The following is a 27293-nucleotide window of genomic DNA, read 5'->3' as shown; positions in this document are numbered from 1 at the left end:
ATCGAATGTCCACCACTTTAGTTTAAGGATCCTTTTGTCAATACAATGTTGTTTACTCTATAAAACACCTTTGGTCATTTTGCAATTACTGGAATAAGCTGTTGATAAACACTCAAGTATTGGCTTTTTAAATGCATCACTCAGTGCTTATACATGTCACGACATCTTTATGCAGATATGCCATTAATAAAGTGTCTCTATGGAGTACAATTTGGAGAAAGCACAATTGTATTAATGGAACAAATCATTTAAAACTCTACTGTTTACATAGGCTATTTGGCAGGCTGAAGCACGGAGCTCGCAGACAGTCTGCAATCTGACAGCTCAAATCTAAACACCCATATAATAAGGAATTACAGCTGAAAACCTGGTTTCAAGATGTATAAGCTGTATGGACAAAGCTACTGATTTATTGACTTACAAGGAGTTTCACAATTCTTTCCAGCAAACATAGTATCAGACTGCAATTTTCAGGATGATTACCTTAAGTGTTGCTGGTCTGTTGTATTCTGTATGGAAGGTTCCATCTCTGAAAGAGAGAAAAAGAAAAGAAAGAAAGAAAGAAAGAAAGAAAAAAAAACACTCATACAAAGCAGAGAAGGTAATGTGCGTCCTCATTGCAGACCCATTATCTGCTATTTCCCGTAGTAATTTCATCAAACTCAGGAGTTTTTTAAACTGCTTGATAAATGCACAGTGCATACTTACTTATAATGCAGGATCTCAAACCCTCTCTTTGAACCGGGGTCCACCTTCACTTTCTTGCAGAGTTTGCGACCCTCAGAATCCCTGGAGGGAAGGAAAGATAAAATGAAGAGCGCAGGGAAAAGCACCTCTCATGATAGCAAGTTTGAAATCCTTGGTGAATTAATGAACTCCGAATAAAGCTGGTCCTGAGCATGTGAGAGCAGGTAGGCCTGAGTAAACCACTGTTCTTTCAATGAAGGCCTAACTGCTGAGTGCATGCATACTGCAGCAGTTAAAATAAAGATAATACTGAAGAAGAATGAAAATCTGATTACTACGTTCTAAAAGAAAACACTCCGGGGCACATCTGTAATGCAAATAAGTGAAGCCAAAAAGTTACACGGAAGAAATTAATTTCCCAAGACGTTGAATAAATTGCTAGAACAGTAATGCGAGACATCTGATGGGATGTGACAGATGACCGCAGTAATAAGGTAATGCTACACAGACTTCTGAAATCTGGCTCTCCTTCCCATCTTTATATATTAAAGGGCAAGAGAAGAACAACCTTGAAAAACTTTTAACAGATAACTTGAGCTGAGTTTTTTGTTGTGCAGCTTTGTATCAGCGCTGCAGGCCGGCTTCCACAGAAAACCAATAGTGTTGGAAGGCTGCAATTTAGTTTCCCAGTGATCACAGTTTTAGATGCTCCAACCATGGAAATATAGGGATTGTGCTACTATCTATACGTCAAGACAGACACAGCAATCAGAATTCTGTCAGTTACACCTGATTGGCTGTCTGCTAGGGATGCAAGCAGTTTGATTTATACATACAAGTATACAAGTATTCATACATTTCTTACACTTCTTATTTAGTATGGGAGAGCTTCTGAATAGTGGTTAAAAATCTGTCGCTACTGATGATTGTAGTCTGTGATTTACATGTATGGCGATAAATATTGTGTATAGCGAAAAAGTCTTTAAATATTGTGATTTAGTATTTTTACCATATCGTCCAGCCCTAGTTGTTAAAAAAAAAACATGTTAATACTTAAATTAAAAATAAAATAAAAAAATTGTCCCATCACATTTTTTCAAAAGTTATACAAGAGTTTCTAGCAGCTAGTAAACGAGATATCCATGCATGTTTGCCAGGGCATAGGTAAGCGTTTCTTTAGGCAGGTCTGACGTTTTAGAATTTTTTAAACAACACTCTGCCCCTACAGCAGAACGGTGAACTCTTAAACTCAGTTTTGCCCTCCTTATTTGTCAAATATTCAAATATATTCAAATCTTACATACCTAATTTTCCAAGAAGATAACAGCTACAGTATCATCTGCAGCAGCTCTAAGACGACATTTTATGTCCTGAATCTGAAAGTAGGTGCTCATAAATATAAAGTATCCCCAAGTTGTTCTCAGACTGGAAGCATAAGATGGTTAACAAGATACAAAGCTTTGTTTCTTACATATTTTGAGAATTTCTTATTCACAAAATGTACCAGGGTTAGTAATATTGGGGTCCAGTACAGTAACGTGACATTCACTGAGCACACTGAGATGGGACAAAGAAAGCTGAAGCAATGTATAGCCAAACAGCTAAACTAGTAGCTTACTTTGCCATTGCCTAAAATTGAACAAAGGAGCTGAGCATTTGAGGCATGGACTACACAAGACCACTCAATGCATCCTGTGGTCTCTGGCACCAAGACAGATCCTTTAATTCCTGTAAGTTGTGAGGTGGGGCCTCCACGGATCACTCAATGAGCCCTTGGTACCCATGATCCTGTCGCCAGTTCACTAGTTGTCCTTTCTTGGACCACTTTTGGCAGGTACTGATCACTGCATACCAGGAACACCCCACCAGACCTGCCTGACGTTTTGAAGATGTTCTGACCCAGTCGTCCAGCCATCACAGTTTGGTCCTTGTCAAAGTGGCTCAGACTCTTATGCTTGTCCAGTTTTGCTGCTTTTAACACATCACCTTCAAGAACTGACTGTTTACTTTCCACCATCCAGAGCTGCTAGATGTTTCAAAATGATTTAAAAACACATTCCTGTCAAATAATATGACGAGCATTTGAAACTGAAATTGGAAAATTTGAAATAAACATTAAAAATGCCCCATAGATTTTTTAATGCTGAAGCCTAAAGTCTGAATCCATAGAATCTTGTAAGATCTATAGATCCATCCTGTACAAACCAATGGAATCAGGAAAAATTCGATTATTAGATATCGCCATGTCTGGGTTGGTAACTGCACGCCTCCTCGGGGCAAAATCAGCTCAATGCTAATTTCCCTAGTTCCATCATCTGACCAATGGACAGGAAATGGTCAACTCTTCAGTACTCACAGTTACCTAGCACCTGCAAAAGAATTTGTAATTACGTCTCTTCATCTTCATCATCACACACACTCACACACGCATGCACACATAAGCATACTACCCCTTTGCGTCCGTGATAATGAGCATGGAAATGTATTACATAAGGACAAATAGGAGCAGAAAGGACTCGGAGGACAGCTAAAGCCCCCATGCTAATGGAAATTCAAAGAGACAGAATTCAATTAAGCTGCCGACAACCGCCATTCTCCCCGGACCCCCACCCCCGCCAACTCTCCCCTCCTCAAAAGGGAGGACTCAGACAGTGCCATTAGATTTACGTTTGTTCCACATCCTGGCTTTGTCTGCGGGAGGAGGAGAAGGAGGAGGAGGAGGAGGAGGAGAAAGAGAGAAGTGGTGGAGCGGGAAGAGGAGCAGAAGCGCGGGCTGTCAGGTGGGAAACACAATTAGACGTGCCGTGTGGCGAACGTGCTGACTCATGACCACAGATGGCGCCTCTCTGGGTATTTACGGGTAGACGTGCCCCTGTGCACCACTATAGGATGAGCCGTGCAGTCATCCGTTTTAAGAGTTCGAAGCTGTGATGGAGTTCTGTAGGAGGTCAGGGTGGGAGTCAACCGTTGCTGGACTCCCTGGGGGGGGAATTCATTTTGTGACTGTAAACCAGGGGTCAACTCCGGCCTAGATCATTCTGACTTGACTGGCAGTACTGAAGAAGAAGGGGAAAAAATACACACTCTTAAAAATGAAGGTGGCTAAATGGCTCTAGGTGTGTACGGTTTTAGGAGAAATCTTTAATTATTACAGAACCTTTACATTCGTGGGGGTTCCTTAAACATTTTAATTATTATGTTTCTTTCATTTCACATGTGCACATCTCATTTACAATTACGGCTCTTTTAAGAACCAATCCATTGACATGCTTTTGAGGACAAAGGTTTTTACCCTAAGGCAGTCCAGATTTTTGGTGCAACTGAACTTGACATCTAAGGATAGAGCAAAAATGTGGACTGTCTGGGGGTCCCTAAGGAGCGGTTTATCTGAATTTATTGCAGATACCCTCTTCAGTTTCCTTTGTGGGATTCTTATTTGCTCTTTTTGATAAGTAACACTATCAAGGATCAAAACCAAGTCTCTAGGTGTGTCCGATCAGAGTAAAGGGAAGGTGAGGAAGAGGAGGGGTTATGCTATGCACATACCCATTTCCTCGAAAGTTGTTTATATATTCTGTGTAGTACAGTTGTAAGCAAAAGCCTGGGCGTGCTTGGTCAACTGACATTTCAGCAACTGCCTAAAGATGAAAAAATGAAGGTAATTGATAGTAATTGATGTCAACAAGGCAGAGGAAGGTTATAAGAAGATGCATTAAAGCTTAGTTGAGTCAAAAGGCTGGTGAAGCACTACTTGCACTAATGATGTTCGTGGAAGAGCCATAAGAAGGGAATCTTAACTGCGGCCTTGTCACAAAACTCAACGTTTGCAGTATACTACAGAACATCTAGAGAAGCATAGGGGTGAATTGTGAAGCATACGGGTGGATATGCTAGTGGCAGTAAAGAATGGAATTCAAAAACTACCAGCAGATCCTGGATGCAAACATCAAACCATCTGTGAAAAGGCTGAAGCTGAAAGGAGAACGGCTTCCACAACAGGATAATGATCTAAAACATACCTCAAATTCCACTATGGACTACCTGAAGACAAACAAACTGAAGCTTCTGGAATGGCCCGCCCAGGCTTTAATGGATAAAAATTATGCATAAAAGATACCTCAGAAATAGAGGCCATCTACAAATGGAGGGGGGAGGGGGGGCTTTAGTTACAAAAAGTGTTGTCTACAAGCTGTGATTTCTGCAAAAGTGAATGTTACCAAGTCCTTACTCTACAAGAAGCCCAGAGAAACCTTCGCAAAGGTCGCTAAGATGTTTACAGTGTTTACTACTTACTGAGTCAAGTCTGAGTTTTTGTCTTAATGTAACACAGATCAGATTTTTTTCAAAGATGTGTAGACATGTCAAATCCAAACTTTTCTAATCAGATTTGAGCCACTTTCATGTGTTGTTCTAAATCGGATAGATATCCAGATCCCACTGCATTTCAACTAACGTGTTTATTGACCTGGGTTATACACACTTTACATTACGGCAACAAATTCAGTAAAAGCAAGTACTGCAAAAGCCCACCAAGGATTAACACTGAAGACATTTGACCAATAAGAGCTTAAACTGTCACTAAGAAATTTCTGCCCCCACCTTTAGTCAGCCTCTTGCTTTTACAGAACAATGCTTTCGACTGGTCAGGCTTTGTCAGCATAATGACATGCCTACGTAACAGTATTCTTTAGGACTGAGGAACATCTGAAATCCAGGGGGACTCAGCCTTCTGTGTTCAACACCAACTGTGACACATTCTAATCAATCTCAATTATCTTCCAGTCATCACTGAATATACTCTCTGGGAAGTATTGAACACCTTCAGGGAATGTACTCACAATACAAACATAGCAGAGGCAGCATAGGAAATCCAAGTTACATCAACAGTGGCTCATGACAAAACTGAAGAGTACAGGAACAGGATGTGACTAAGCATGCCATGCCCCACTGCTTTACTGTGCCCTTAACGTTGGGACAATGAAGTGAGAGGTTTTTGGTTAAAGAGCCAGTCAGCACAGTACAAACGACTGACTCAAACCAATCCCAAAGCCCTGAACTAAGTAAGCAGAGTTTTGAACTGCACTGTCCAGATATATTACACAAAGACCCGGTTCAAATAAAGGGATCAAATGTGCTGACCTTTGTAAGCCAAAGCATAACTGAACCTGCTTTATATATAGTATATTTCACTGTGATTCAATCAAGTCATCCAACCTTTTAACCCTCTCAAATCCCTGCTGCTTTCTTTCTGCAACTGCTCCACCCCTGAATCTGCCCGATCAGCTCGCCATTTCTCTGGTCCCTGTCATCTGGTGGAGATCTGAGGGTGCGTCTCCCAACAAACCCCACCACAGATGCAGAAGGCCATTCTAACACTGTAGGTCGAAAGGTGTTATTTTTCCTAAGAGCTCAGCTTTTTCTTGGCATTCGTCCACGGGCTGAGCAATGTACCTGACTGGACCAGCACCTGGATGGTAGTCTCGCCATTTCTTCTCCACTTCGGCGCATTTACAATGGGGTGAGAAGTGAGAAGTCAGCAAATCTAACACACTCCACAAACGGTGCACCATGTGTAGCACAGTGCTAATAAATGAAGGCTTGGCCTGGCCTGGCCTAGCGATTCACATATCAGCGAGATAAGTCTTTCCAAGTACTGCAGCTTCTAGACCTCAGCAGCTTGCAGGTGCTGATACGACGATTACTTGCTGATGGGATTGGCCCGGTTCTTATCTGCCTGTGTTTTTAAATCAATAGAATAACCACTCCTTACTCCATTAAATCAACTGTAAAATGCACGCCCGTTTACTTCAGGGGTGGCACCACACCACCTGGGTGTGGTTGGGGAACAAATGAATGGCTATAAAATAAATATTTCCTTTTTGAAATAAATAAATAAAATGATTTGAAATTGAAAATCATGTTTACAAAATACCGCTGCGTGAATGCCAAAAATTGGTGGGTGCAAATAGATCAATAAATAAATAAATATTGCTTATTAATGTGTCAGTACAACACATTACAATTTCAGTGATTGCACATTGTACACTGTACACAGTGGATTAGTTTGTATTTTGCCATAACACATTTACTGAATTAGTGAGGTGAGGTATACCAAATGATGGCGATTTCATGGTTTGTCCCGCCTCTATGCTGAAATGGAGATGTTGATTGGTTCAGCTTTTAATGGAGAGTGGAGATTGTCCCACCCCAATATAAGTGGCATGATCCAACCATAAAGTGGTGGGGCAAATGCCAATTTGTCCTCGTTGTTCCAGAGGCAATTTTCTCAAGGGTACTTATAACTCCATGTGGTTATTTCTGGAAAGTTTTTCGATTCCCAATCGATTGGGTGGGGGGGGGGGGGCACAACACACATGTACGCAACACAAAAACATGACAAGATGAAATCAAATAAAAGCAGTTGCTATTTTGCAGAACTTCAAAATAGTGGTACTGTTAACTTATAACAGTTATAACACACACACACACACACACACACACACACACACACACACACACACACACAGCAGTTCCATACAGGGCGTTTCTGGAATGTATTAATGGCTTTAGTGGTTTCCTATTGCCACAAATTGGCAAAAGAAATAAAGGCTCTTTGTCAATTCTATCCATCCAAAACACTTTAAATCAGCGCCTAACAGACACTCGTCAGACTTCACAGTGTCTTCTCTGCAATTTCTTTTCCACAATACAAGCAGACAGAGGGAGCTGAGGGCTGACAGATTCACAACTTGAGAAGGGAAGAGGGGGGGAATAGGTGGAAGAGAGATAAAGAACGAAACGGATGTGTGGGGTTTTTTTTTCCAAGGCTGGCAGATGCCTTACAGAGACACACAGGGGCCATGTCACTGGCGTTAAAAAGTTTCGCTGAATTCCTTTCAAAGGATTCATCACGCCTGATCTGACAAATCTGCTGCAAGAAATTGTGGCAGCTGTGGATGGGAAGAAGTGTGTGGGGACGAGAAGAAAAGAGAAGGCACACTTCTTGCTGTGGATCTCTGTGCTCACATGCACACACATGCATACTCCCTCTTCCAGCAGAAACACAAGACAAGGCTTCGATTTACTCCCATTTGGAGGCCTCAGCTGCGAGGGGCACATGCATTAAGAAATAATAAACGGGCAAGTTATAGAAAAAGAACATCAGAAAAGTATGCATGAAATGAGTCTCCGTTTGCGAGTTCAAGCATCTGCACACAGTCAAACACCTGGATTATCTTAGCAGTTTGATAATCGTCCTGTGGACCTTAACTGCTTTCAGTGAGCTTGGCATTCCCAACTCGTCACCTGCTGTGCGTCATTTTGTGAGTTTTTAAAGCGCTCCAGCGAGGCACTTCTCATTTCACTGAGTGATTCTTAATGCTGGCATTTCTGAAAAATACTTTAACGCAAAAAAAAACAAAAAAAAAACAGGACAAAAATATTTTACAAAGTAATGGACCAAGACTGGTGTTCCCACATCCAGATCGGACTGCAGCAGTGCTTTTTGCTTGTGCTCAGAGAGTCATTCTAATTAAGGCCACCTTTCAACCTCTTTCTCACTATGTGGCCGTGCTGTTTCAGGTGTTATATCTAACACATTAGCACTCATCCATTCAAACTGGAGGTGTTAGATTATCGGCACGACTTACCCGCAGTTCACCCAGGCGATGGTCCCTTGTCCTTTCACTGCCTGGGCTACATCAGATAGCAGCTTCAGCTGAGGGTCTCCAGATGTAGCTGAAGTACAAGAGACGTATTGAAGATGAATCAGGGTGTACAGAAACTCATATATACATCACATCTTTATACTAGGATAGTAGAATCAGTTCACAGGCATGATACTGACAAAAATAACTGGATCGGGTATCGAATAATTAGGCCGAACCATGGGATCAATCTGTTTCACTGAACTGGAATTCAGAAGGCTTCATAACTCAGCTTCCTAACCCAGCTCTGAAAAACAGCTCAAATCCATACACATCGCCTTCAGCAGCCTGCTCTGTTTACTCAAGAGTTCTATTAGAGTTATACTATTCAGTATATATACATTATATATATACACACACAGTACATTCACACACAGTATATAAACATATGAGTATATGAAAAGGGTCTCCAAATAACCATACAACAGTATTAAGTGCTTCTCTTCACATTATAAGACATGATGCACATCCTAGCAATACACTTCTAGTGAGCACTAAATCAGATTTCAGCCATTAGATTAGCTCCTGTATCATGTTTAGCAGCACATCCGCATTATATTCAAGAGCTATGTAGAGTTTAAAGAAATGGCAAGGATTTGGAAAGACTATAAATTAAACAATCAATCAAAAACCAGCTGGCAAAAAGTATAGCAGTACACAAGGCCTCACATACACACACACACACGAACATGTGCTGCTTTCCACCAAGGGATCCAGCCTTTAAATCAACAGAAGGAGGAGGAGGAGGAGGAAAATGTATTTGCACAGATGTTGCTTGCATTATCTACTTGATTCTGTTTAAGGAGATAAGAATTCATATACAAACTCCAGACTTGATGGTATCTGTGCCTTCTGTGTCAATAAAAAAAAACTTTAGAGAATCACCCAGCCACCATTTCCATGCAATGCGGTCTTCTAGTGGCTAGCTCACTTACGTTGCCATGTCAAAGCTCAGAGAAAACATCCGACGGGAGGAAATGAAACCGGGGGGAACCGTGCATTCAGACAGCAATCCTGGGCTTCAGAGGATGAGCAACCGAGCGAGCCATCAATCAAACGCGCCGTTCGATACTCCAGAGTCTTACCCAATGACCTCACGCAGCCGAAATGGGCCGTGAATTATGAAACCGATAAATCTAGAGCAGCCGGGCCTTGGGAGGCCCTTCCCCTGCATGGGGAGGGAGGGAGGCTGTTTATGGGGTCGCAATCACACACACACACACACACACACACACACACACACCACACAAGGCACTTCGCATGGCTGCCCCCCTTCCCTCTAAAAGCAGCTGCAAGGTATGTAAATGATTAGGGGCTGCAGTGGCAAATGGGGGGTTGGTTTCCTTAATGGTGGCGAGTGAGTGGCGCTAATGGTTTTAGATGAGTGTGCTGTGGTTTTGAGTGCTTCCTGACTAAAAGATCTGCACTACCACAGCTACTTAGAATGTTACTGTAGACACTGCAACCCATGCCCTCACCTCCATAGACTGCAGGTGGACTGACTAACACACATCCAGATGAACTATAGGGTGTTTGGCAGTGAAACAACAGAATCGACTGTGCTCTATTGGAGAAGAATGTAGATGTCAATATGACCTTCTGGCCTGTTGTGCTCAAGGAACTTGGAGGTCATGAAGTTCACAGAATTACACCGGATAAGAGTACTGCAGTGATTACTCTGTGTGTTTGTTATGTTGGCAGTCTATATTTTATTCACTGTGAACAGATAACACTGCCAATAACTACTATGTAAAGCCCTATCTCTCTATGACCATCTGGCACTGGATAAGAAATCTCATCATAAACGATTTGCATGACTACTTGAACATGCTGTCTCCACCTCCTAAAGACCAGATAACCGACCCAATCTTAATTTGAAATTTAGCAGCTACATGTTCATTACACATATGCAGGCTATAGGCCATGCTTCACAATGCCTGTAGCATCACGGATTTGACAGAATATTTACCCACATGTCAATTTACATGGGATTAATGTAATCTGAGATTATTTTAATGGTTTGTTTTACAGAAGGTAAAAGGCATTAGAATCTTTACTGATGGGGTGCTTGCTGTTCGTAAACTCATACAGGACTACAATCAACTGAGACACTTTGGTAATCATCATATTACCCCACTTCCCTGTAAATCTAAACCCTTTATGTTATACTGACATACTATTCAAAGTGGCTTTAGTAGTCTGCTCTTGGAGGAAAATTAACGACAAATAATGATATTTAAGTATATATATATTGTATTGTTCTATAGTGTTCACAGTATTTGCCTGGGACCAGGATTAGTTTTATTTAATTATCATTACCTACATCATTATTACCTAGTATTTTTGTCTCAAATACCATGTCAGTAATTGTTCTGGACTACATGCTTCTGCAGCAGATGGTTTGTACATACTTAGAAAGCGCTGATACTTGATCTCCCATTACGATACTGATCTCAAGGCCAAAACCAATCCTATTTCCCCTAACTACTCAATAGGTATCTGTAAACCCTGAGATACCAATCCAATTTTATATATAATATTATAACAGAGGCAGAGTTCTGTTTCTCAAATCAAATATTTGAGAGCTTAAAAGAATGGCATTTATTGGTTGAACAGCTTCACATTTAAATGGATTCAAAGACACAACATAGAAACAAACCACAGTGTAGAAACAAGTACAGAAAACACATACTGGTACTAAGCTTCATTTAAGAGCAATAAAAAGAAACTAGAATACTACCACGGTTTAAAAAACAAAAAAAATTAGATAAACTAAGTTGTTCAAACAAAGTCACCTATTAATATACTGGCATTGCCGATATTACGCAGCAGGCATTGGTCCGACTGCTTGTCTCAAACAAAAAATAATCCCACAATGTGACATGTTGTCTGCATCTAAAATGTATGGTTTCATGGTATTGCGTTCTCTAGTGCCAATACACTACTGTATTTAACTGCCAGTATCAATCCAGCATCAGTATTGGTGCAACACTATCTATCTATCTATCTATATATACACACATGCACACAAACACACACACACAAAGATTCCATCAAAGATCAAATCAAGCTGATATTTTTATACTATAACTATTACACATGTAAAATAAGATCTGATGAGAAAAAAGTTGAATTTAGGCAGTGCTTTTAACTAAAGGATTTCCAATCCAATAATAACGCTAAAGACACATTTTCACTTGCATTTAACCTAAATTCTCTACAATGGCTATATATATAAAATATACACACAATAAATATATACACAACATCTACACAATACACCACAGGTTCAACATACACACACATACATATATGTGTGTTGAACCTGTGGTGTATTGTGTATATATTTTTTGGGAAGGACAGGTAATTATGCAGTCATAAACACTGCAGATGTCCTGTGGCAAATTTACTTTACCCTCCTCCCACCCCCGTGTGAAACTAATCCCGTATGAATAACACTTTACTCACACTGCACTTCAGATATGGATTCTAGGCCATACCTTGTCATTACAATGACAGCATGGTACTCACGCAATACAGACATGACACTCACCAGACTTGGTGTAAAGGACAAGGACATTGGTTCTGGTCCTGAGAAGCTTTTTGAAATCCTTGTGGTCACTCACTTTCTCTATGAGTGGAGATACTTTCACTGCCTGCAGTGTGGACACGAACACAACCTGAGAGAGAGGGTGTGAGAGCAGGAGAGAAAGAGAGACAGAGAGAAAATCACTGTCATTTTTCACTGTCAGGGCCAAATCGCACAGGCACTTCAGAACAACATCTCAGACTGTGTGGCAATGTAATTGTCGTACTTGTTTGGAATCACAATGGCATGTCAAACTGTGCTGAAATATGGGCCTGAAAGACAACAGCAATTACGGGCAAGATGCAGCACATTTACACAAACAGTTTGGAGACCCATATCAATATTCCTCTGCTGTGCTGATTGCTATCTAGGGTCCGGACGCTCAGCTCCTGAAAAGATCACTTTGACATGAAATCAGAAGTAAACTGTAAAAATTTTCTAATGAGCCTTTCTGATAATCTGGTGAGATTCAAGGCCCTGCAAAAGATTGACCTGTGGAGATTCACATGAGCAACACATCATTGCTGTGACGTAAAAACCTTGTTGACACTTTCTAACATAACTCACATAAAACACTGTTCTTCACACTGTGTCAAAATGTCCTGAGGAATGGACCAATAGAAACGCTCCAAAATTAAACGCTAAAAATAAAAACGCTTTACACTGACTTCCACTGAAAGTTAAGAAGGATTTCTATCTATTGTAAAGTTACTATTTTGGAGATATACAAGGTACCTGCGGGACACCGACAATTCACATTAAGCTGCTAAAACATTAGAACCCTCATGTAGATCTCAGAGACACTTATTAATAGACAGCATATTGTTCATGGTTTTAAAAAAGAGTGCTGGTGGGCAAGCTTTAAACAGATGCTAATGTGCAGAACTGGAACGTAACGAAGCACAACACTCCTGTATTGTATTTCATCAAGATTTTTGGGATCTGTACTGCACTTAAGGTTTTCATTAACTTTTCACTCACCAGATTTCCAATGGAAAATCTCCACATTAAATTCCAACACAGACACACTGATAATTAACCCCGTAAGCCAAACAACGTTGTGAAAGGACAGAGCAATTTCATCACAAGTCATTCCCATCCATGTCCTCTTGTGCCTTTCTCTGTCTGGATTAATCAGATTAATGTTCAACAGAGTATAGCTTACCTTTAAAAGCTGGTTTAGAAAAGGATTTTAGGGAATACTACCACTGTTCCACTGCGTCCATTACTCTGATCTTTATTCAGCCTCTTTAAGACCTCTTCATGATCATGTGAGTGTAGGAGTTTGTCATTTATAAACTGTACTTCTGCTTTTACCACAAAAATGAGCTGGCATATCTCATTTAAACCGTGTGTAATGCCTGAAACCAAGCTGATATTTTGTTTTTGAGCAATACTGAGCTTTAAAATGAGCTGGTGCATCAATTAAAAACATCTCTATTATGACTACCCAAAACTTGCCTACAGGACGAAAACACACAGCTAACAACATTACATCCTACAGTGTAAGTGTGTTTTGCTTCAGACTAGATTTGTTAGAAGACTGAATCAGATCCATTTACTTGTTTCCCTGCTCCGACACTGATACCAATGCCAACCCCAACCCCATCTAACCAAGCTATTCAATAGCTGTTATAAACCCTGATGCACATGTTTAGAACTAATAGAAAAATAGCTTCAGAAAATGGCATTTATTGGTTGAACAACATCTCAATAAAATATATTTATATATTTAATTGTATATTTAATTAAAAAAAAATATATATACTACATATATACATATATATACACATACATACACACACAAATAATATATATATATATATATACTTACTGAGCTTGTGTAAGTGTAGGAGTGTGCTGTTTCAGAATAGATTTGTTATAAAACTGAATCAGATAATTTTTTGTGTCCAAAAAAAAAAAAAACTATATCCCAAATACATCTCTACTGAAATCAGGAATGTAACTGACTTGTACAATAGAAAGAATAATGTTTATGTCGTTGGTACTCAGGGCTCCACGAGTTGCTAAACACACTATGTAACATTGATGAAGTGGGCAGGACAATGCTCATGGAAACAGCGTAACAATGTGTAACCCAAATCATATTCGTATAAAATCCATTAATATTCCTTCACTGCATCAGTCCACATGTTTCTATCACTTGGAGTGAGGGTTCGGTATCCCTCAACAGTCAAGAAATGCATATAAGCACGTCCTTTTTGAGGGGTGGTGCTAATTCCACTTCCCTGAAGGGGGAGCAGAGGGGGCGATGTGTAATATATATATATATATATATATATATATATATATATATATATATATATATATATATATATATATATATAGATATAGATATACAGTGGGGAGAACAAGTATTTGATACACTGCTGATTTTTCAGGTTTTCCCACTTGCAAAGCATGTAGAAGACTGTAATTTTTATCATAGGTACTCTTCAACTGTGAGTGATGGAATCTAAAACAAAAATCCAGAAAAATACATTGTATGATTTTTAAATAATTAATTTCCATTTAGAGCTGGAAATAGAGCTGGGACCACAGTCTCAAAGAAAACAATCAGTAACACTCTACGCCGTCAAGGATTAAAATCCTGCAGTGCACGCAAGGTGCCCTTCCTCAAGCCAACGCATGTCAAAGCCCGTCTGAAGTTTGCAAATGACCATCTGAATGATCCAGAGGAGGAATGGGAGAAGGTCATGTGGTCTGATGAGACAAAAATAGAACTTTTTGGTTTAAACTCCACTCGTCATGTTTGGAGGAAGAAGAATGATGAGTACAACCCCAAGAACACCATCCCAACCGTGAAGCATGGCGGTGGAAACATCATTCTTTGGGGATGCTTTTCTGCAAAGGGGACAGGACGACTGCACCGTATTGTGGGAAGGATGGATGGGGCCATGTATTGTGAGATTTTGGCCAACAACCTCCTTCCCTCAGTAAGAGCACTGAAGATGGGTCGTGGCTGGGTCTTCCAGCATGATAACGACCCAAAACACACAGCCAGGGCAACTAAAGAGTGGCTCCGTAGGAAACATCTTAAGGTCCTGGAGTGGCCTAGCCAGTCTCCAGATCTGAATCCAATAGAAAATCTTTGAAGGGAGCTTAAAGTCCGTGTGGCCCAGCGACAGCCACGAAACCTGAAGGCTCTGGAGGAGATCTGTATGGAGGAGTGGGCCAAAATCCCTGCTGCAGTGTGTGCAAACCTTGTCAAGAACTACAGGAAACGTCTCATCTCTGTAATTGCAAACAAAGGTTTCTGTACCAAATATTAAGTTTCTTTTTCTGGTGTATCAAATACTTATTTCCCACAATAAAATGGAAATTAATTATTTAAAAATCATACAATGTATTTTTCTGGATTTTTGTTTTAGATTCCATCACTCACAGTTGAAGAGTACCTATGATAAAAATTACAGTCTTCTACATGCTTTGCAAGTGGGAAAACCTGAAAAATCAGCAGTGTATCAAATACTTGTTCTCCCCACTGTATATATATATAATATATATATATATTGCATGCAATGTCCCGTAAATATATGGCAGTAGATTTTCCATATTGGACAGTAATAATGAAGCCAACGCAGCTCATTGACATGTTTGATGTTGATGTGGACTCGTCATCTTGTATAAAATATTTTCTCCTCAGAAGACAATAAGCCAAATTATAATTTTTTCCCCAGCAGTAGTATTTTTTGCTAAGTAGAAATTGAGGTACTACTTGTGTGTGTGTGGAGGCCAAACAGGGCCAGGCTGATAAGACCTCAGCCTATGATAGAGTGAGGGGAATGACAGGAGCAGACAAAGCCACACGTCCCATCCAACCACATATGCTGAGCCACACTCCGTAAAGAAGCACGGTTTCCCAATGATGCCAAAAATTACTGCACAGAAAAAGCCCTGACCTTTGACAGTTCAGGTCAATGCCTCAAATCGAAACGGGCTCAGAATGTCATAATTATTCTTCTTGAATGTAGGGAAAAAAGAAAAATCTGCAGATATTCCCCAAAGTGCACATAACATATGTTTTATGACTCCCTCTGCAATTCTTCTACACAGGTCTCATAATAGGCATTATACAGGGACTTGCAAATGAAGGTAGAGCTGGTTATGCAAAAGTAATGTGTTAAATTTCCATTAATAGCACTGCTCATTATGGCCGGGACTACGGCGTCCCATGTGTGAAATCGTTATACTATGTTCCACTAATGGCAGCACAACTTTAATCATGGCAGCTGGGGACGCTCAACAATTTAAAGCAAAGAAAAGAAGCAGCGGTCTTTCAGAGCGTGCTGCTGGAGGAGAGTTATTATAGAGAACGGCCGGATATCTCACCTGTGCAGTACAGCAAAGCGATGAATCACAGAGCTGGTCAATACGCACCAGAGATGCCACAGACACTGACTCACTCACTCACGAGCACAATCTTACTTGGTGACAGATTATGTTCCATCTTCCTAGTCATTAAAAAACACCCCCACACAGCCCCTCAGAGAGAAGGGAGAAGAGAGGGGTATACTGTCGCTAACCTGGCTGCATCCACCCAACTGTACCACAGTGAACGAGATCATTAGTTGAGGTGTTAATTTGACCTCTATTCAGAATCAGATCATGTAGTCCATACATGGTCTGACTTTTTAAGCTTGTTTACGCTCAAAGACCAGATACTAGTGTTGCACCAATACTGATACCATATTGGTACCGATACCGGCACTTGCACACAGTATCGGTATCAGCATTAGAGAGCATAGATAGAGCTGGGCAATATGATGATATTTTTATCATATCCTGATAAATTTGGTTATCATGATAACAATATGCTTTTCTATGGATACTTTTAGTGCTTAATAAACATTGATCAGCTGAACGTTTTATTACAAACAGTGTGATTAGACTGGTTTAATTAGATGAAGTGCAGCAGATATTAAATAAAAGCACTCTATTCAGTACAGGAGAGCATCTGAAAAGTAGTTTATAAGAATCTGTCCCTACTGATGTTTTTGGTCTGTGATTATTGTGATAAATATTGTGTATCCTGAAAAAAGTATTTTAACCATATTGCACAGCCCTACCATGAAGCTTACTTTTTAATTTAAATTTTTTTTTTTAACACAGAACATTTTTGTTTGCATACTTATGAAACCAAACGTTAAACAATGCGTATAAGCCAGTCATTAATAGCTATTATCATCATATTATCTTTTACATTAACAGCACATCTTGGTTCCATGTGGTGGGTCCAAATGGTCCATTTTTTGGGTTCTGAAACCAAAGGTTGAGTTTAAGCAGCTTGTCTAAAGGCCACACACTGAGGATTACTTCCTTTTTACACAGAGACATGCACCTGAATGTGAAATTGCTGCAGAAGCACTTTTTGTTTCTAAACTGCTGTTTTTCACTGCTCTGAAACGTGAATTTGATCACACTTAGCAGAATTATGCTTCCCTACTTCTCTACATGTGGTTCTGCATTGTGGCAATTTTCATAGCTCTGACACTTGTGCAATTACACAACCAGCAATTGCAGTTATTTTTCAGCTTATTATATGTTAGTTGAGATCAGATCTAAAAAAAAAATACAACCTATAAAACGTGAAACACTATAAATATCAGGATTCATAGCCATCTATTCAGTATTGGTATTGGTATCTGTACTCCGTGTCATACTTAAAAATTCGGTATCTGTATCGGAAAGGAAAAGGGGTTGTCTGTGCATCCCTATCAGATACAGTGACAAAAATAATGAGCATGAGTAAGTCAAGCAGATCCTCACTCAGCAAACACAGTTAAGCTTGCTATGGCAAATCACCAAGTTCCACTAGCCTAATAGGGGCCTGCCTGTTAAATTAGCATTAAGTTGACTGTGGTAAATTTTGGCAAATTTAGCCATTTACAGCAGCCCTCCAAATTAACTACAAACATCCGTAATGTTTGTAACAGATATTGCAGATATATTCTTTATGTTGGATGTCAGTTCAGATATTGACTCCTTCAGTAAATATTTGAACTCACAGCCTGTCTGATTTTTACTGCAGCCTGCAGAGTCCGGGTCAGATTCCCTTAAACATACACTTAAACGTTTTTAATGATATTTCTAATATAATATTAATGATTCTTTATTAACAGCTTGGCTCGCAGGACCATGCACAGGATTCGTTTCATACAGATTACAGGAACGACTCTGCATTACGGCTCAATAGGGAAGAAGGAAGGCAGGAAAGACAGGAAAGACTAAAATGAGAATATTCTGTCCCCTTCCTATATGATGGACTGTGGCTGGCGAGCCTCATTTGGTGGTAGTGTGAGAGTGAGGCAGAGCCGCAGGCCGGACAGAGCGGACAGACAGTGTTGATTAAATGATGGGGTGACATCCTGGCTGGCAGCAGGCTGAGGCCAAGCATGCAGAGATGACAGCAAGGGGTAATTAAAGAAGTGCACGGCCTCTGCAGCGGAGGACTCACACTGAGTCGAGCCATGGCCTCAGTGCCGTTTAAAACAGATAGCAGCTATCATGGACTCAGTAAGAGACTTGTCAGGCCAGCCCGGTGAAGTAGGACGGAATGAAACTCTGCACTATTAGCAAGTTCAACTTCACCACATATTCTGTAGCATTTCGTACGATGGAAAACTTAATCTGAAAAAAAGTTTGAAGACACTTTGACTTCTTTAGATTACTTTAAAGTAACGATTGATGCTCTCTTTTCCTCTTTTGCTGCTATTCACTTAATTTTAGAAAAAGAAAATCAACAAAATGTAAGAATGTGTAAGGAATGTGAGAAATATATATACAACACTGCTTTTTCTGTTATGCTAGCTATAAAATACCTAAAAGACCTAGCCAAATAGCTAACATGAGCTGTTTAAATTCCCTCTGAAAGCAGAACTGTCTACAATCAAATTATGCTTCACACACACAAAGGAAAGACCCAGTGTGGCCGCAGCTTTAGCGTTGCAGCCTAGTCTCAAAAGGAATTCCTACACATGACCAAAAGTTTGCTATCCTACACTTAACCAACCCCTTACCTTAACCCTAACTTTACCTAAACTTAACCGACCCCTTATTCTAACCTAAACTTAACCGTTCCTTATCCTAACCTACACTTAACCGACCCCTTACCTTAACCCTAACTTTACCTAAACTTAACCGACCCCTTATTCTAACCTAAACGTAACCGTTCCTTATCCTAACCTAGACTTAACCAACCCCTTACCTTAACCCTAACTTTACCTAAACCTAACCGACCCCTTATTCTAACCTAAACTTAACCGTTCCTTATCCTAACCTACACTTAACCAACCCCTTACCTTAACCCTAACTTTACCTAAACCTAACAGACCCCTTACTCTAACCTAAACTTAACCGTTCCCTATCCTAACCTACACTTAACCAACCCCTTACCTTAACCCTAACTTTACCTAAACCTAACCGACCCCTTATTCTAACCTAAACTTAACCGTTCCTTATCCTAACCTACACTTAACCAACCCCTTACCTTAACCCTAACTTTACCTAAACCTAACAGACCCCTTACTCTAACCTAAACTTAACCGTTCCCTATCCTAACCTACACTTAACCAACCCCTTACCTTAACCCTAACTTTACCTAAACCTAACCGACCCCTTATTCTAACCTAAACTTAACCGTTCCTTATCCTAACCTAAACTTAACCGACCCCTTACCTTAACCCTAACTTTACCTAAACGTACCCGACCCCTTATCCTAACCTAAACTTACCCGACCCCTTATCCTAACCTAAACTTAACCGACCCCTTATCCTAACCTAAACTTAACCGACCCCTTATTCTAACCTAAACTTAACCGTTCCTTATCCTAACCTAAACTTAACCGACCCCTTACCTTAACCCTAACTTTACCTAAACGTACCCGACCCCTTATCCTAACCTAAACTTACCCGACCCCTTATCCTAACCTAAACTTACCCGACCCCTTACCTTAACCCTAACTTTACCTAAACTTAACCGACACCTTACCTTAACCCTAACTTTACCTAAACTTAACCGACCCCTTATCCTAACCTAAACTTACCCGACCCCTTACCTTAACCCTAACTTTACCTAAACTTAACCGACCCCTTACCCGAACCCTTACCTTAACCCTAACGTTACCTAAACGTAACCGACCCCTTATCCTAACCTAAACTTAACCGACCCCTTACCTTAACCCTAACTTTACCTAAACTTACCGACACCTTACCTTAACCCTAACGTTACCTAAACTTAACTGACCCCTTATCCTAACCTAAACTTAACCGACCCCTTATCCTAACCTAAACTTAACCGACCCCTTACCTTAACCCCAACTTTACCTAAACTTACCGACACCTTACCTTAACCCTAACGTTACCTAAACTTAACCGACCCCTTATCCTAACCTAAACTTAACCGACCCCTTATCCTAACCTAAACTTAACCGACCCCTTACCTTAACCCTAACTTTACCTAAACTTACCCGACACCTTAACTTAACCCTAACTTTACCTAAACTTAACCGACCCCTTACCTTAACCCTAACTTTACCTAAAATTAACCGACCCCTTACCTTAACCCTAACTTTACCTAAAATTAACCGACCCCTTACCTTAAACCTAACTTTACCTAAACTTAACCGACCCTTTATCCTAACCTAACTTAACCGACCCTTTACCCTAACCCTAACTTTACCTAAACTTAACCGACCCCTTATCCTCACCTAAACTTAACCGAACCCTTACCTTAACCGAATAATTACCTTAACCCTAACCTAAACTTAACCAAACATTTACCCAAACCCTAACCTAAACTTAACTAAACAATTACCCTAACCCAAACCAAACAATTACCCTAATCCAAACCTAAATTTAACTAAACAATTGCCCTAACCCAAACCGAACAATTACCCTAATCCAAACCTAAATTTAACTAAACAATTGCCCTAACCCAAACCGAACAATTACCCTAATCCTTACCTAAACTTAACCAAACAGTGATCTCAACCATCACCTAAAATTAACCAAACAATTAACCTAACCTTAACTTAACCTTAACCAAACAATTACCCTTACCCTAACCTAAACGTAACCAAACAGTTACTCTAAACATAAGCTAAACTTAACTAAACTTAACCATAGAAGTATGTAAAACTGCAGAGAACGGAGAAAAGCTGAATGCTGTGATGCCACTGTTTTCTCAATTCTCTCAACCAAGATAGGCTTGGTTGTGTGCATTTGGCAAAACTGTGCCACCAGTGGATGGGAGTTCCTTGTGAACTGTAAAATATGTACAAATGTTTTTTGCAAGCGCTTGAAATTTCTTGGGGTGCACTATAGAGGTACATGTATGAAACGTATAAGATTTTGTTGTCTGAACACCCAGGCCTTTCAAGTCCATTCAGAAAAGAAAATACACTCAGCCGTAGCGTCAAGTCACATCAAGTTTCTGACCCTCTCTCTCTTTCTGTCTGTCTGTCTCCCTCTCTGTCTCCCTCTCTCAACAGCGCCTCTTCTTCAAGAGACCTGACAGGGAACCAATACCGCAGGCCCATTACTGTCTGGCAATCATCATGTCCCATACCTGTTACAAAAGCTTCCATTTGGCTTTCACCAAACAGCCTTGTTCAATGTGGGCATTATCCTAATGATGCCACTGCTTTCACAAGGCAGTCATTGTGATTACCGTCCACAGAACAGCACAGAAGGACAGGCCTGATCGCATCCTGTCAATCGATGTAAGGCAACGTGAACAGACTGAATATACTGCACGCTGTGCAGGACTATTTCAGCTGATGATCATCTACTGCCTGTGGAGAGCAAGGATTTCACAGACTGAAACACAGGGAGGAGATGGCTGAGGTAGCTTCTCTGCCTTGTTTGCTTTGTTCTTGGTTTGAACTGGGTAGCTAAAAGTCTGCTGGTCTTTTCATCTAAACTATCCCCAGTGGACCTGGCTAAGTCTACACTGTTTCTGAAGGTTTCTCCTCCCTCACACCCCAACAGAGAGCTTCACAGATTATTAACTAAAGAATAAACAAATCCTTTACAGACAAATAGGGCACAGATTGGAGTAAGGCAGAGGAATCTTCAGAAGGTTAAATTTCACCAGGAGGAGCATTGTTGCCCAGTCTCTCTGGACTGGCCAGCTCCCTAAGAAAAATCTGTCAAAATAAACAAGCTGCCATATCAAATGAATAAATGAAAAAGTAAGATGAAGGAGTGCTCAGTCGGAAATCCCAGTTATACCAAAACAACCAAGGACAAAAATGGACACAAATTACACAGCTGTCTTTAGAGACGTTACTATCCGAGCACAAAAAGGTGCTAAGCAAGAGCTGGCATGCTTCTGAAGACCAATTCTGTATATTCAAATTAGGGCTGCATAATATTGGAAAATAACTGATATTGATATACAAAAAACAGTAAACTGAACAAAAAGCAGACCTTTCAGAAGTGTCACCTACACCAGTGGTCATCAAAGAACCGCTTGACAGCCCAGATTTTCCCCAAGGCTATTAGAAGACAGCAGAGTGTTTTCAGATTGAGGTTTCAGCAATGTGGAAATAGCAGCTCAGGAAAGCTGTGCAGATCAAGATAAGATCTGGAATCTGGTGAAAACTTTCAGAGAGAGTTCATACACTCATATGCTGGTAAAACAGGCACATCCAAGCCTCCACATGACTACTACCAAGAACCTGCAGAAGGGTATGGCTCAAGAGTGTTTGAGAAAATGTGGTGCACTGTTCCAATGTGCAGGGTTTCCTACACAAACAATCCTAATGGAGTCAGAAGGAGGAACCGTACCTGTGATCTTCTCAAAACTCAACGTTTAAAGTGTGCTACAGAATAACTAGACAAGCCCTGTGGACTGACTAAGACAACATACAGATCTTTGGCCACAAAATGCAACGGTTTGAAGAAAGAAAAAGAACATCTTGCCAACTGTGAAACATGGGGTAGGTCTATCATGGTTTGGGGTTGTGTTGCTGCCTGGGTGCACGGGTGGAGGGAGAAATGGATTCTGTATAACACCAGTAAAGGTATCCCAACTTTTTCGAAGGCTACACTGATCGTTTCATAAATAAAGAAATAAATCCAGAGTAATTATGCATTTAGATTTTCAGAAAATAGTGTTTCATGTCTGATATCTTCCAATAACAAACGCAATGGTGGTGCCCAAACTTTCCCATTCATCTGTACATTTTAATATGCAGGCCCACGAAATTTCAGCTGAGCTCGTTAATGTATTTTGCACAGTAAGGCACACCACTTCCACCAGTCCTGGGGAAAAAATGGTCTTGTCACTTCCACTTAATCAGCGGTAGAAGCTGTGATCCTCTGCGCCTCCTGTTCCGCTGCCATGACAAATCTGCTTATAGAGTGGCATCCCATTTTCAGTTTTAAGGGCTGCACTGATTCAGCACAAACTGGCCCAATTTTTCTCCCTCAAACACCCTTCATTTCTCCCTGATTAATGAGCCAGACACCTCCGTTACGAAAAGGGGTTCGGCCTCGCTTCCATTAAAGCGACCTGCGGGTAATTCACAGCCACCATTAGAGGATGAGCCCCGCTTCAGAAGCGGGCCTGTGCATAACTCTTCTTTCCTTCACACTGGACTAGAAGATCAAGTGTGGTGGTCCGGGTGGCGGGCTCCGCTCCTCCGCCTGAGACACTGAAGCGACCAGTTGGAAGAAGGGCACGTGTGTACCACAGCAGTCGTACACTGTGCCCACTGTGTACGAGGGAGGGCAGGAGGGAGGGGGTGGGTATCTCAATCCAGATTAAGAGATTTTAAAAATTGCTTTGACAAGCAGGAGCGCTGGAGGCAAACACAGGCGCACTCCCGAGCACAGAGGAGTTCCTGTTAATCTCCCCCCGCCCAACCACACTACAACTTCCCCACGGCTCCAGGAGCACCTTTGTTTGCGGTGGCAGCCGCAAAACAGGATGTGAGAGGGGAAAGCTCCTGGAGAATAACAGCTTACTGACGTGGCAAGACAGTTATTACAGTAGCCTTTATTACTTCCAGTGGTGTGAGTGGTGTTTTTTTGAATGGACCAAGACTTGATGAGTGAAAGTGTGGAAGAGGGGGTATCCACTACACACTACAACAAAGGGTGCTCTTAATGAATCAGCTCTGAAGGCCAAGGCTGTTTCAATGAAAAAAACTAGGAGTGTCTTCTTGCACAATCCAGGGTTCATCTAGACGGTGGCCACGCCCACTGTTGAGTTCAGCACTACGTACAATATAACAGTTACGCTGTAATACAGTGATTAGGGTCAGGATCAGTGTCACACGAAAACATCCACGTGAGGGATGTGACTGACCACGTGGATGTACTGGGCTCTTGCATATATATGTATATATATATATATATATATAAAAGCTCTGATCAGTCTATTGTACCTCTACAACTAAGACTCAGGGCTTTAGGAAAAACGCAGCCGTACAGTAAAACATGACACTGCAGCACCCGATCCATTAAGGTTTTGCTCCCAAACAGCTTCAATAAACAACAGACCGTCTACATCCGCTTTATCATGAGCCACAGAGGAGCCTGCAACCACTGTGCCGAAGACTGACTGGTCAGGGGGCTCAAGTTCAGCCTCCAGTGCTCCTTCTCTCTCCTTCTCTTTGAGCCTGTCAACTTTCCGCCGCTGCTGCTGCTGCTGCTGCTGCTGCAGACTGGAGCCTTCTCCCGGCTGACTCTCGCCGCGAGCGGGCAGGAAAGCGCACCGACAGATCGCCTGAACCTCAGCAAACAACACAAGCGCACTGGATCGTTTCGAGCGACTCACCAAGAGGAAGAAGATGTGCATTTCGCTCCCTCTTCTGCGTCTCCCGTAGCGGTTCCAAGAAGCCATGATGCCGCTGCCACGTCTGGCTGCGCAGGCGCACTGCGCTCTTCCCAATCCCGCGGAGGGCGCAGTGGATTCTAGGAAACGTAGTTCACAAAACGACTACTGTAGTTTTTGTTGTAATTCGCGGGACTAGCCATTCAGAAACTACTTTAGACCAATCCTGTAAAATAAGCGGTCATCAGAATACCTTATATTTCCGTTGTTTACGTCTTGACGTCCAGTGAGGTACTGACCACTGACCCACTGTGACCCTGACCAGGCAAAAGAAGACAAATTAAAGCATTGAATTCAGTGAATTAATAGAAATTGTACTTTAAAATGAACAAAAAAATGTCATATTTAATGTCTGTTTCATTTTTCACTTATTTTCAATTTCTACATCAACAAAACATGTCATTTGAACAGAGCTCCAGATTTATGCCTGTAGATGTCTATGCACTGTCATTAAAACATGGGCTGGTGTGAAGAAGATGAAATCAGTGGCGCAAAAATCAGAAGATGTAATAACCTGTAGCACGTTATATCACAGGCGTCTAACATCACTGCACAGGGCCGGCACCAGCGATAGGCAGCCATAGGCAGACCAGACAGCTACCTAGAACCTCCGCTTTGACAGAGGCCTGCATATCACTGCTCAGCATCAACAAGAGGAATAAAGCTTTAGTGTTCTTATTGGATATCTTGGTTGATTGGCACTGTTTATAAAAAAAAACATCAGTTCTGTTCATTCAAAGTGAATCCCACCTCTTAATGTACAAAGAGATCTGATGTAGAGTAGACCCCCACCCTCACATCTGCAATCGAACATGTTCATCATTTGTTCATTTGATGAATGAAGTGCTTTATGTGTATTGTAGATGATTGTGATTTAACACACCATGACTAATTGGTCCTATTTGTGTCCTATTTTTCCAGATAGCTCTGCGTATGTTATCTTTTATTAAACAAAACAGCATGATATACTATCCAAACATAAATAGCATGTCTAAACATATAGTATCTAAAATCAAATGTCATAAGAGCCATATATATACCTTAAAATGGCCTGTTTTTGAGTTTCAGTTTCAAATATTTACATATGTCATTTACATATAGCAGTCTCAAATCCTGTTAACCCTAATAGATAAAGAGAGGTTAGACAAGGCAATGTAGAAATAAAGTATAACCATTTTGGTCCATAAACCCACAAAAACTTCATTAAAACTGATTATTAGGATTTTTTAAATGAATAAAACACAATGTACACACATTGTGAAGCACACAGGCCTTCTAGCTGTACGCTGGGTGATAATGTCACCAGATAACACATGATTTAATTTAGTGTATTTGTTCCCACACACCTGATTTCAATTCCAGATTAAGTAAAAGACGCTGAAAGAGCGGACGAGGTTCACCTGGAGTGCAGTATTTAAGGTAGAATCTTGACTAGAGCCCCCTATAGTTTAGAGCTGGCACTTGTTTATCACAGGTCTCAGCTAGTCTACTAGTTACATGTAATTACACGTAGCCTGCTCTGTTTGAGCTTGTTAAATAGTGCAGTTAGACTTGGACACATTCAGATACAAATGGCCTCTAATCTCTAACTTACTTATTAACAATAAAATAACTGTTTTACACAAACAGTAGCTGACACTGACATTCCCAAAGGAGATCAGCGTAGTAGTGAATGAACAGCAACTGTGTTGAGCTTAAACAGACACTTAAAAAAAACAACAACAATTGTAACAAATGTTAAATAATAACATAAAACTATTTTACTTTTTAAATGATGTTCTGTGTATTGCCCCAATGTTTTCACCAATGTTTTAAATTCTCCATAAGTAAAACATTAAGATGTGACCTAATTCATTCAGAGTGGTTTCATGTGAAATGCTCAACTGCCGAGAAACTGAATACTCTGACTAAGTCAGACTAAGTCTAAAGCATTTAATACATCTTAGAAGTTACATCTCAGAAAACTGTTACATGAAAATATATACATGATTCCTGAGACATTGTTCTTATATTTTATATTTTAAAATATGGCCTAAGTTTTGATAGGAAATACAGTTACAGTGTTTGTGTTGTAGGCATCATGGCCCCTGTTTCCCAGCTCCATCACTGCAATGAGGTCAGTACGTTTCTCTAGAACAAACTATTTCATGTTAAAACGGTTGGTTGGTGTGGCGCAACAGATAACACCACTGAGCTAAAACACCATGTGGGAGACTGGGGTTCGATTCCTGGTCTGGGTGACTGTGCTGTGCTACACCAATAAGAGTCCTTGGGCAAGACTCCTAACACTACACTGTCCCACCTCTGGATAAGGGCGTCTGCTAAATGCCATTAATGTAAATGTAAAACACTGTGAATGACTATGTCTCACATCTGCTTGCATCTTTACCACTGAATGATGTTGAGATTGTAATGGAGTTCACTTTTAGGTGCAGTTTATGGTGTTT

General features: G+C 40.7%; 1 protein-coding gene across 1 annotated transcript in view; it reads right to left on the bottom strand.

Annotated features, from left to right (window-relative positions):
• pdia5 (protein disulfide isomerase family A, member 5) overlaps positions 1-24858 on the bottom strand; it is a 65869-nt gene extending 41011 nt beyond the window's left edge. Inside the window, exons 1-5 of the mRNA XM_072686125.1 lie at positions 24790-24858; positions 11947-12073; positions 8337-8424; positions 709-789; positions 484-529 (exon numbers count right to left, since the gene is read on the bottom strand). Of these exons, the coding sequence (XP_072542226.1) occupies positions 484-529; positions 709-789; positions 8337-8424; positions 11947-12073; positions 24790-24855 (408 nt within the window). The 5' untranslated portion in view covers positions 24856-24858. The remainder of the gene's footprint in view (positions 1-483; positions 530-708; positions 790-8336; positions 8425-11946; positions 12074-24789) is intronic.
• Between the last annotated feature and the right edge of the window lie 2435 nt (positions 24859-27293).

Source organism: Salminus brasiliensis, chromosome 8 (assembly GCF_030463535.1).
Source record: "Salminus brasiliensis chromosome 8, fSalBra1.hap2, whole genome shotgun sequence".
In the NCBI taxonomy this organism is placed as follows: Eukaryota; Metazoa; Chordata; class Actinopteri; order Characiformes; family Bryconidae; genus Salminus; species Salminus brasiliensis.
This window is presented reverse-complemented; position numbering and strand designations above follow the sequence as displayed.